The following is a 12661-nucleotide window of genomic DNA, read 5'->3' as shown; positions in this document are numbered from 1 at the left end:
TAACAAACTAGTCTTTTGGAATATGTTCACCTATTTAATTATTAACACCATATTATTATTTCGTAAATAGAGAATTTTAAAAGACTTAAATAAGGAGTAGCTTTTGGCTTTCAAGACTAGTCTAAAATTGTACTTTGTCTTCCTCTATCCGTGATTAAATGTCTCATATCTTATCAGTGCGGATTTTTTAAAAAAAACTAACTTAACAAAATAATTGGATAGAAATAGTTAGTGGAATATGGAGTCTACTTTTATATATTAATTTTATAGTAAAATGTGGTGGAATGAGTTTTATAGTAAAATGTGGTGGAATGAGTTGATGGAATGTAGGATCCACTTACAAAATATAGTATAAAAGTGAAACGAAACATTTAGGCGGAGAGACAGAAAAAATAAATCATTAATTATGGATAGAGGGAGTAATTTCTTCTTGCTACCACTGGAATAATTAATTTACGTTTAATATGGGCAGTTAGAAATGTTGATTTCTATTTGAATTAATAAAGCATTTACGTAAATATATTCATAAAATGCTCAAAATTGCGGGAAAATATTCCACATGTAAAAGTTGATCCATGTAATAAAATAAAATAATCCTTGAAATGCGCACAATGCAAATAAAGTATTGTCACATTGAGCATGTAAGGAGATAAAATAAATTAATGAACGACGGATTTTGCAGAGATAGAGATGAGATAAGATGAGATAAAGATTGTCAGAATTTATTAGTCGCAACTAGTAATTAATTGCGTTTATACTTAACTATCCATACATCTCCAGAAAGGCAGAGAGTATTATACTTAACTATCCATACATCTCCAGAAAGGCAGAAAGTATGGGGAATGAATGATTGTGTGGTGGCCTGCCATGATAAATTTCACAGTTGTTTTCGTAAGTCAAACAAATTGAGGTAATAATAAATTCATACCCCTTCGTTTTTGTTCGTCATTTATTAATTAATTATTCCAATTTATTTTTATTATTTTTAATAATAGATCTCACATTAAATTAATTCATTCTTATTCACATTCTATTACTTTCTCTATCCGTGAAATATTTTCCAATTTTAACCATGAAATATAGTATCAATCTGCTAATAACTTTTTCAACTTATTTTTCTTATACTATTTTCTAAAATCCATGCTAAATCATAATGAAACATATTAGGGGATTGGAAAAGTAATAAAAGTAATAGTAATAGTAATAGTAATAGTAATAGTAATAATAATACCACTACTATTATTACTTCGACTTCGTCCCTGTTATGTAAGTCTGTTTTTCTTTTTAGATCACGTGGACTCATTTTTCCGTCACCCAAAAATATAGAGGAAACCCTAATCGCAAATTTAGGAATATTAGTATTTATTTTCATATTTCAAAAAGTGCAAAATTTGAAAAATGTGTATGTGTTGTAAACTTCCTCCACCCCTTAACTATTGTCGACTTTAGTTCCATCACGAATTTTAAGAAATGTAAGAGAAAGTGAGTTGAACAAGTCAGTGAAATATGAATCTCAGTTTTATATATTAGTTTTATAAAAAAATATAAGTGAAATGAATTAGTGGAATATGGAACATATTTAATATTTATGGTAAAAAAATATAGAGAATTAATAAGAGACGAACAAAATAGCAAAAATTTTTATAAATAATGGGAGACGGGGGAATACCATGTTTTAATTAATGATATTCACTTTGTATCTATTATTACGTGTCATTATGCATAACATATCATTAATTATTTTTGTCGATTGTTTTTATAATACCAAATCCGGCCATAATTTTCAGTGAGATATTATCACATATATTAAAATCAACAATCTTGGATTTTATGAAAAAAATATAAATAATATGTAAATTATACACGTACTATATAATACCCCTAAATTTAAATTTAATTGATACATATTATTTTTGTCATAAGTTATACAGTATACTCCTATAGAGCAAACAAAAAATGGAGTATATAAAATTAGAACACATTTTTACATTAGCTGTACTTTTTAATTTTATCCTCTTCGTTCATCTACTTTTGCATTAGCCAACACTTCATATTGTATATTTGTATGTTCTTCGTCGCCAATGATTGAATAAGATTTTCTCAAGTCACTTGCATAAAATAATGTTATTTTTCGACGGATGAATTAGTACTCTGTGCCACTATTATAAACTTATTTGTCTCTGAATTTCTAAACTTTAATAGAATTCTATTTTTGTGCTTCCGTATACCATAAATTACCAACTATTAATGACATATTCTGAACTAATCAATATATTTACTATTACCTGCCTTAATACAAAATTTAATTAAACAAGATTTTTTTTCAACTTAGTGTAATAAGATGGTGTTTTGCTGCAGCAAACGTTATATTGTTTGGTTTCATGTAAATAAGTCAACAAGTTATATAATTAGATGCAAAAGTACAACAAAATCTATATATTGTTTGACTGCAAAATTAGAATAAACCAATCAATTTGATGATTTACAAGGAAATTTTAAAATTGGTATACAAAACTAAAATTTTGCATATATTTTGAAATTTACTAACAAATTACTACTTAAATACTCTAGTTTATCCAATGTATATTGAGCTTGAGTCTGCACCCATATATATAGAAAACATACGAAATTATCCTAATGTTTAAGATATCCCAACCTTTAAACAATCACATCTTAGTACCCAATCTTTAAATAATGTAACATAATTCCGAATCAATTTTTAGATATTTGAAATTAAATATTGGCCATCCTTTCATGCAAACCCTAGAATACAACCAACAATTATTCGGCCTGATGCACATTTCACCACATTTACCTCGCTCAAAAAATTCACATATATAGGATACTTTTGCCTTTTTTATTCAAAAATATCAAATTTTGAACATTATGATATTTTTGGGAAATATGTTACTTAACACATTTCTATACATTTACCTCGTGCAATTTTTTATATACCTTAGAAGTCTAACATTATGGGAGGGGCAGCCCCACAAACACGTTATCAATTCAATTCGATGCATTTATGGGAAAGGATAAAACAAAAATATACAGAAACATGCAGCCCATAAAAATGGTTAGATAAATTGTAAATAGAGCCAAAATATGGAAAATGAGTAGTTGATGATTAAAAACGCGCGCATCGACCCTTCTCTATAAATACATCCGCCTTCCGATTCTTCTTCATTCATCCGTTCATTGCAAAACACTACTTTTTCATTATTTCGAGTGAGAGATGTTGAACGGCATAGTGAATGCGCTGAACGGGAACGGGAAACATCATGAGGAGGTGAAGAAGATAAAAGGAAGAGTGGTGCTGACAAGGAAGAGTGTTCTAGACTTCAACGATGTAGGAGCATCGCTTCTCGATCGTCTTCACGAATTGGTCGGTCAAACCGTTACTCTTCATCTCATCAGTTCCGTCCATTCCGACTCTGAAGGTGCTTTCTCTCCCTCAGTTATGCTTGTATATATGTGTTAGTAAACATCAATGTCTATGCATGAACTTTATTCCTCATGATTTTTCAACCAACCAATATTAATAACGCCAAAACATTTCACTGTGTAATAGTCCCTCCGCCCCTTAAAATTTTATCACATTTTTCTATTTTTGTCCGTCCTACAAAATTTGTCACATTTCATTTTTTATCAGTTTTGAGCAGGGAACCTCATATTCCACTACCTCATTCTCAAACCTAATACATATAAAAGTAGGACCCACCACTCTCCACTAACTTTTTCAACTCACTTTCCATTACATTTCTTAAAATTTGTGCCCGGTCAAAGTGTGACAAAATTTATGGAACGAAGGGAGTACTATATATATTTTGCTCTTAATTAATCAGCTACGGTAGTGATAAAATGTAAACTCTATATATTTTACAAACTCCAAACTTCTTAACACAATGTCAACACATTGTAAAATTTCAAGATTTTGATGTCAACACATTGTCAAGATAGCATCAACCAGTGACACTGTGTTAACATTTTCTATCGACATTTTCTAACGTTCCAAATCATATTTGGAGTTTGTACAATATATAAAATTTACATTAAATTAGATACGTTATATATCTTTATACATAGACACTTCTTGCTTTGTATTTTCATATTCATAGAATACTTATAAGGACAGAACCAGTATACAGTATTTTATACTCCCTCTGTCCCACAAGAATATACACTATTTCCTTTTTAGTCCGTCCCACAAGAATATGCATTTTCTAATTTTAAAAAGTTTTTTCTCTCTAATGAGGTGGAACTCATTTTCCAATAACAATATTTTAATTAATTTTTCTCTCTACCTCTCTCTTATTTTACTAATCTACATTAAAACTCGTGTCGAACTCATTTTTTTTTAGGATGAAGGGAGTAAAATAATAATGAGTGGGGTCCCCATTAAACCAACTAAATAAGGCCCAAAAATAGCCACGTGATAAAAATAATATTGGTTTGTCAGCATCGAAATTGGAACATATTACAAAATTCCAACGGTTTTTACAGAAAACACTATTGTCAGCGGCAACAATGTAAGATTTACTCAGGGTTTTTGTGATGTAATAAAAAAGCAGGAAACAAGGGGAAGGTGGGAAAAGGAGCAGAGCTAGAAAGATGGATCACAAAAATCCCATCTCTGAAACCAGAAGATTCAGCATACGAGGTGACATTCGATCATGAAATAGACATCGGAATCCCGGGCGCATTCCTTATCAAGAACAACCACCACAGCGAGTTCTTCCTCAAAACCCTAACTCTGGAGGGCGTCCCCGGCCACGAGCATGCCCCCATGCACTTCGTCTGCAACTCATGGGTCTACCCTTCTGACAAGTACAAATCCGACCGCATCTTCTTCGCCAATCAGGCCTATCTCCCTTCCCAAACCCCGCCTCCACTTTTGGCCTATAGAGAGGAGGAGCTCCTCGTCTTGCGAGGAGATGGCACTGGAGAGTTGAAGGAATGGGACCGAGTCTATGACTACGCTTATTACAATGATTTGGGCGACCCTGATAGAGGTGAGGATTCCGCCCGACCCGTTCTTGGCGGATCCTCTCAGTACCCTTATCCTCGTCGTGGGAGAACTGGCAGGCCTCCTACTCGCACAGGTAATGTAATTCAATTCCTTCTCAATATAAATAAATTAGCATTATTATTGTGTGAGAAGATTGAATAATGGAGTTTGTCTTTGTGATGTGTAGATCCGAACACTGAGAGTAGGATCCCATTGATTATGAGCTTGAACATCTACGTTCCAAGAGACGAGCGTTTTGGGCATCTGAAGATGTCTGATTTTCTTGGCTATGGCCTCAAATCCGTCTTCCAGTTCCTTCTCCCTGTGTTAACGGATTTGTGTGCCACCCTCAGCAACGAGTTCGAGAGCTTTGAAGACGTCCTTAAGATCTACGAGGAGGGGTTCAAGCTGCCGGAAGGGGCTCTGCTTCAGAACATATATGACAATGTCCCTATGGAGCTGCTCAACGATGTTTTTCATAGAGATGCTAAGGGCTTCTTCAAGTACCCAATGCCTGATATCATCAAAGGTACATCTTCAAATCTGAATTACCAAAGCACAGTCAGAAGTAGAATTTGATGATTGACTAATGTGAAAATGTCTTGACAGAGAGCAAGACTGCGTGGAGGACTGACGAAGAGTTTACCAAAGAGATGGTTGCAGGGATGAACCCTGTCATAATTAGTCGTCTGCAGGTATGTTCAAATCCCAATACGGTTGCATTGATTTGATTTATATGATGATGTTGTCTAAACATATGAACTTGCAGGAGTTTCCTCCCAAGAGCAATCTTGACACTCAACTGTATGGGAACCAGGGTAGCAAGATAACATGGGATCATATCAAGAATGGAGTCGATGGGCTCACTCTTGAAGAGGTATTTAGGGTTGTACTAATTTATGATTGCTGCCACAGTACTATTGATGGTATGCAATGATCAGTGATTCTGACTGATCTGCAGGCATTGGAGACGAACCGGCTGTTCATATTAAACCATCACGACTCGTTGATGCCGTATCTGAGGAGGATCAATACCACTACTACGAAAATGTACGCTACAAGGACTGTGCTTTTCTTGCAGAATGATGGGAGTTTGAGGCCCTTGGCTATTGAGCTCAGCCTCCCGCATCCGGATGGGGATGAACACGGAGCAGTGAGTCAGGTGTACACTCCTGCTCAAGATGGCGTTGAGGGTTCGATTTGGCAGCTGGCCAAGGCATTTGTTGGAGTCAGTGATTCTGGAGTTCATCAGCTCATCAGCCATTGGTAACTAACACACCATCTTCACCAATTATTTTTTCATATAATTCGGTGCAATTAATAATTAAATTTAATATGGTTTCTTATATGTAGGTTGAATACTCATGCTGCGATAGAGCCGGTGGTTATTGCAACGAACAGACAACTGAGTGTGATGCACCCTATTCATAAGCTTCTCTATCCCCACTTCCGCGACACAATGAACATCAATGCTTTTGCACGACAAATCTTGATCAATGCCGGAGGAATTCTTGAGGCGACTGTCTTCCCTGGTCGATATGCCATGGAGTTGTCTTCCTTTATCTACAAGGACTGGAATTTCGCGGATCAGGCACTCCCAGCTGACCTACTCAAGAGGTAGTAATCAAACACCATCATTATTCCAATTCTTGTTTGTGTAGTAAGTTGATTCATCATATGATATATTACTCTGCAGAGGTATGGCTGTGGAAGATCCAAACTCCCCACATGGAATCCGCCTAGTGATGGAGGATTATCCGTACGCAGTAGACGGCCTCCAAATCTGGTCGGCTATAAGCACATGGGTGAATGACTACTGCAACCTCTACTATCCCTCAGACGAGGCTGTGAAGGGTGACACCGAGCTACAATCATGGTGGAAGGAGCTCCGAGAGGAGGGGCACGGTGACAAGAAGGACGCCCCGTGGTGGCCTAAAATGCAGACCCGCAAGGACCTCATCGACAGCTGCACCATCATAATATGGATTGCATCTGCGCTGCATGCTGCGCTCAACTTCGGGCAGTACCCCTATGCCGGGTACATGCCCAACCGCCCCACCGTGAGCCGACAGTTCATGCCTGAGCCAGGCAGCAAGGACTACGAGTTGCTGAAGACGGACCCCGACAAGGTTTTCTTGAAGACCATCACGGCGAGGCTACAGACGCTACTGGGGGTTGCCCTGATCGAGATCCTATCGAGGCATACCTCGGATGAGATATATCTCGGGCAGAGAGACACCCCGGTGTGGACCAAGGATGAGGAGGCGCTGGCGGCGTTTGAGAGGTTTGGAAAGGAGTTGGGTGGCGTGGAGAGGAATATCATGGAGATGAATGGTGATGAGAAGTGGAAGAACAGAGTTGGGCCTGCAAAGCTGCCTTATACCTTGCTGTATCCCACGAGTGATGAGGGATTAACGGGTAGAGGGATTCCTAATAGTACCTCTATTTGATGTGTTTTTCATCTGGTTTCAATTTGTGCTGATCTAGGATTTCTTCTTGTTGTTGGTTGTTGAATAAATAGATTCTAGATTCAGCATGTAATGTCATGATTTACTCATGTAACTTTGTTCCTGTTATCAATAATACTTTGTTTTATCTATTTGTTTGGTGTGGAGATCCATTCAAGCATGATTTCTTCCTAAATTATTAATAGGCACACTATATGGTACTCGTTTAAATTATAAAATATCATTTGGTGTTTTTGGAACACACTATTCTCACAGTTACTTCAAGCTGACATATTATTTTTCTTATACACTTGAGAAATTTGATCATAACTGTCAATAATATTAAAGGTTGATAGCAAATATTGTAAATTGACCAAAAATGTGACCTTTAATTTCGAAACTAAACATTCTTTGTGCAATAAGTTTCGTAAATCTAAATCATTTAAAGAATACACAGAATGCAATTTGATCTACCGAAAACCTAATCCTCTATATGAGAACAACAACCTATAAATTAATCCCCTGCTGTTGTCCATAAAAGTACAATATATTTTGTTGTGAATCAAACACACAATTATAGGCATTAAATGCAGCTTCATTACATTGTCTTTTTCTTTAATATTTCCATTCTTATTTAACAGTAGTATTAAAAATTTTGAATACTAAAAAAATTGTAAAATCTAATTAAACACAACCTGAATTCCTTTTTTTCTCTTTAATATTTTCATTCTTATTTTATAATTTTAAATACTAAAAAATATTGTCCAGTTATAAAAATATTATGTTTCATTTTTGAAATAAAATGATCAACTCGAAAGATTCAAAATTCAATGATAAATATGTTCCCTAATTAAATGTTGATGAAATCATCAATCATATGAATAATTAACTACAAATATTAAAAAAAAAATAAGGGTCACGTATTTTTGAGATAATCATTTTATTACAAAATTGATAATCATAACTAATATTTTGATAACTAGATTTTACTATTCCCTCCGTTCCTAAATATTTGTCATAATTTGACTCGGCACGAATTTTAAGAAATATAACAGAAAGTGAGTTTTCTTCAGCGCAACCTTTTTCTTCCGAGGGTGTCTCAACACAGATTCAAAATTTGTTTCATGGGATTTTTATAATTCAAGGATCGGTTAATTATGGAGCCTAAAATATCTCCTCGATATATATGATTTGTGTATATTTCTTTGTGAGATACCTATGTTAGGGAATGATTAGAATTAGGATTCTCTTGTTTATGAATAGAGGTGCTTGTTAAGTCAAATAGTGATCAATTAATTCTCTTAAAACACAGATCAAATTCCTTATAACCACTTCGATTGCAAGCAAACGGCAAAAAGTAGTACAAAAGGTATCAATCCCACAAGGAAATGATGATTGCTAAAACCAAGTTAATCTAACTAGAAGTAACAAGCAAACAAAATTTGGTTTTGAAAATGGAAAAGTACAAGGTGCAACAAGTAAACAAAACACAATAAGAGAACACAAATGAGAGAAGATTTTTCTTAGCTCGTTTTGGGTTATTCATTCCCATCATCCCATGAATCCTATTTTCTAATACTTTCTCCGTCCCATAAGAGTATGCACTTTTGTTTGGATATGAGTTTTAATGCACAATTTGTAAATTAAGAATGGCAGAAAGAAAAGGTAATTAAAGTATGTTAGTGGAGAATGGGTATGATACAGAGAAACCCGTATCAATGATAATTGGAGAGAATTCTCCAGATATTGAAGGTCCGTTCATGGAGGAGTTTCTGTAAAGCAACAAATGAACAAAGATGGAAAAGTAAATTACAGAAAAGTAAAAGACCGAAAAGATAAAAGATAATTGTATTTCTTCAATAATTAAAATGGTAGCGATCGATCCTATTTATAATACTAGTCATAACTTATCGAACAAGAAAGCATTATCTAATAATATCTAAGTAAATACAGAAAAGATATGCTAAATCAATGCTAAACTAAATAATAGGATATGAGGGATATTTCTCGGGATATGCTCATATCAGGGTCTCACCTCAATAGAGAGAATATAATTTCCAAAATTAGAATGTACAAACTCTTGTCGGACGAACTAAAAAGAAAATAGTGCATACTCTTGTGAGACGGAGAGAGTAATATTTTGTTAACATTAGGATCATGTAGCTTTACACTCGCACGCGGCATATCACCGATTGAAACACCTAGATTCGACTGATCACGTCCCATAGGCTCAAACACCTATTCTTCACCTTTACAAGATGCATAGTAGGCTCGAGATAGGCTTCTAAGCACATTCGACATCTAAGATCCATCCAGAATCAATCCTACCCGTTTCATTCCTATTATTTTGATCCCTATCCTGAATTAAAGAGATGCCTAAGTTAGAGCCATTGCCATATTTCTTTACCTAGTCTAACTCCACCCCGATAGTAATAAACATATAAATAAAGACAATAAACAACAAAATTATTCAATATATATGCTTATGAAACCATATTTACAGATACCCTAACTAACTAAGCACAATCCTATAGTCTAGCCTACCAGGTGGAATGAAAACATGATAAAAAACCATACTACCATTTGGTGCTAGCTCTAAGATGGAATTAAACTTGTAGTCTTCAATATCTCTTTCCAAAAGTGGGTTAAGGTCTTCTTTCCCTCTCTAAACTCGAGCTCCATCCACCTTCAATCATTATGGCATGCATCCTGAGGCTATGTATACCTCTAGTGAAGTCGGCCTGGAATCGATGGGTCATCGGGTTCGTAAATGGCCTGAACCCGATGAATCGTTGAAGTTGGACCTCCCCCAACAGAACCAGCGGGTTGCGGAGTTCGCTAGGCCTTGGTTACTGGTCAGTATAATGTGTTTTATTGGATAATATCTGAAAAAATAGTTGGTAAAGTATGCAGGATGAGGTACTAATCAGGAGGAAAGGGTTGGAAGAGATTCAGGTGAAAAGAACGTAAAAAAATGCTATACTAACCAGGATGCAGGCTATAAAGCTGAAGCACAAGAAGGATCGAATTGTTGCAAATGATGATCTATGTAGAAGGGGAAGATCGGTATTTCAAGAGAAGGAGCAGCCCTAGGATTTGGAGCAAGCAACCCTATAAATAGAAGATTAACAATGAAGAAACCTTGTCCACGCTTAGACCACTTCCTAGATAGCTTTACATGCTTTCCTTTAGATAAAATTTACTGCATTCTCTTAGCTTAACGTAGCTAGTGTCCCACCTGAAGTTTCGGCCACCTGCCGGGAGAGGGAGTCTAACGTCCGTTCCAGCCATAATACCACCGCAGTTTCAGAAGTTCCAGTATCCGAAGAAGAACATCATATTTACATGTAGGGCTGGGAATTCGGTCATTGGTTAGTCGGTTAACCGATGACCGAACCGAAAATCTTGAATTTCGGTGAACCGATAAACGGTTCAGTTCGGTTTTGGGAACAAGGCATCGCACCGGTTATCTGTTATATTGGTTCTACCCGATAACCGATCGGTTAACCGAAAGAACCGACCAATTACATATTTATATAATTATTATTATTAAAAAACTAATCTTTTCTTTTATTCATTATTGTAAAAGATTCAAAAATAGAGAGAGCCCTTATTTTCTTTAGTTCACGCAGACGCAACCTCCTCCTCCACATCACACCCACTGCCCGACGACTCCTCCTTCTCACCGCCCGGCAACTCCTAGCCTACCCCGACCAGCGACCGCAACCTCCTCTCCACCACACTAGTTGCTCCCTCCTCCCAGCATTTTTTTACCGGTTCGATTAACCGGAACCGAACCGACCCTATTCGGTTAGGAACCGAACCGAACCGAGGTCAATTCGGTTTCGGTTCCGGTGCTTCAATCTCGGTTACTTTTATGCTCGGTTAACCGTGTTGTCGGTTCGGTTCTAACCGAACCGACCGAATTACCTGCCCTATTTACATACTTTATTTTACATGCTTTCTTAGTTTAAGAACTTGTTTTACTTACTTTTGACTTGGATTTTAGAAGCTACATTGTTGGAAACATCTTTTATGGCTTTATTTGAGTTTCAGCCTGTTTATTGCTTTCCTTCAGCCTAGGTAGATATATCTGGTAGCTTTACATGCATTTCTATTATTCAAGCGTTCAGATCCGTCTTAGTTAAGTTAGATCTAGTTTTTATTCAAGTTTCTTAAGTTTTTAATCGGTTGTTTTTTTCCTTAAAATGCATAGATCTGATGTTTCCCGCCACCTTGCATGCTGATCTGAATGCATATGTGTTGATTTCTGCATTGCCTGGTTGCATATGTTGATTTTCGCTAGATCTAGTATTAGTGTATGTTTCGGGGTAGATCTGAGTTGTTTGATTTTGACCTCAAGCATTCATCCATGGAAGTTTAGTTTGCTGATCATTTTTCGTTTGCTTGGTGAAGCAGAGAACGTCGCATTCTAGTCTAGGACAACCTTTTGCTTTAGTTGCTTTTTCTGTTTGTCCTTTGCTTTTTCAACCTTTTTCTGTCAGTCCAAGTAGCAGTTAGCCAGTGAGTCCGTTATTCCTTTTTGCTTTTGTCTATCCATTTAGGGTAAAGTTTCACTTTTCACGTGCACATAAGTTGTCCAACCCTTACTTTCACGAACACATTCCACAGCATTCAACATTTAGTTACTTACTGGTTAGGATAGATAGAGTCCCATTTTATTTTACGCCTAGGTAGAACTCAACCCCAAAAGCGTGGTAGCTAACCAACCCTCTTAGATTATCATCGCAAGTGTATCTCTATGGGATCGATCCTTTACTCCATTATACTAGCCAGTAGAAGTGGGTTGAGGTTTTTGATAGGGAAGATAGACACAGACCCAACGACACAACTAGGTATAGGTATCCTCCTAGCCAGTTGACACACTGCAGAGTCGGAGTCTATTCTCATGTTCTTTCAAATGGCACCGTTGCCGGAGATGGATGCCGTTTTTGCATACATTTGTTGCATGACACTTTAATTTGGTGTATATATTATTAATAGTTTTTCTTTTCTTGTGTTTTTCAGTTTATGAGAAGGAGCTCGAATCTCGAGCATTGGAGACCAACAATCCTTCCACTAGGAACCCTATCAAGTTGGTTAAGGAGAGAAGTGATAGAGCCTGTCACCACTCGTTCTGGCCTGACAACCGCACTACCTGTTGATCTAGGCTCGAGCAGTGACGAGGACAGAAGAAGAGCCAACTAAC

The 12661-nt window shown here is 36.3% G+C and overlaps 1 protein-coding gene across 1 annotated transcript; it reads left to right on the top strand.

The window, feature by feature from the left end:
• The first annotated feature begins 3232 nt into the window (after positions 1 to 3232).
• LOC125201157 (putative linoleate 9S-lipoxygenase 5) lies at positions 3233 to 7570 on the top strand. Its single transcript, XM_048099126.2, has 8 exons — positions 3233 to 3437; positions 4569 to 5099; positions 5193 to 5534; positions 5615 to 5700; positions 5775 to 5882; positions 5967 to 6271; positions 6359 to 6622; positions 6702 to 7570. The coding sequence occupies exons 1-8, from the start codon at positions 3233 to 3235 to the stop codon at positions 7453 to 7455; spliced, it is 2595 nt and encodes an 864-aa protein (XP_047955083.1). The 3' UTR covers positions 7456 to 7570.
• The last annotated feature ends 5091 nt before the right edge of the window (positions 7571 to 12661 follow it).

Source organism: Salvia hispanica, chromosome 2 (assembly GCF_029641045.1).
Source record: "Salvia hispanica isolate PSC_SH4W2 chromosome 2, Shi_PSC_v1, whole genome shotgun sequence".
NCBI lineage: Eukaryota > Viridiplantae > Streptophyta > Magnoliopsida > Lamiales > Lamiaceae > Salvia > Salvia hispanica.
This window is presented reverse-complemented; position numbering and strand designations above follow the sequence as displayed.

Bases quoted from the DNA above. Each gene is read 5' to 3' on its own strand.
- LOC125201157 (XM_048099126.2), top strand. From the start codon at position 3,233: ATGTTGAACGGCATAGTGAATGCGCTGAACGGGAACGGGAAACATCAT. The intron at 5,701-5,774 runs GTATGTTCAAAT...ATGAACTTGCAG, and splicing joins TCATAATTAGTCGTCTGCAG to GAGTTTCCTCCCAAGAGCAA. The intron at 6,623-6,701 runs GTAGTAATCAAA...ATTACTCTGCAG, and splicing joins CCAGCTGACCTACTCAAGAG to AGGTATGGCTGTGGAAGATC.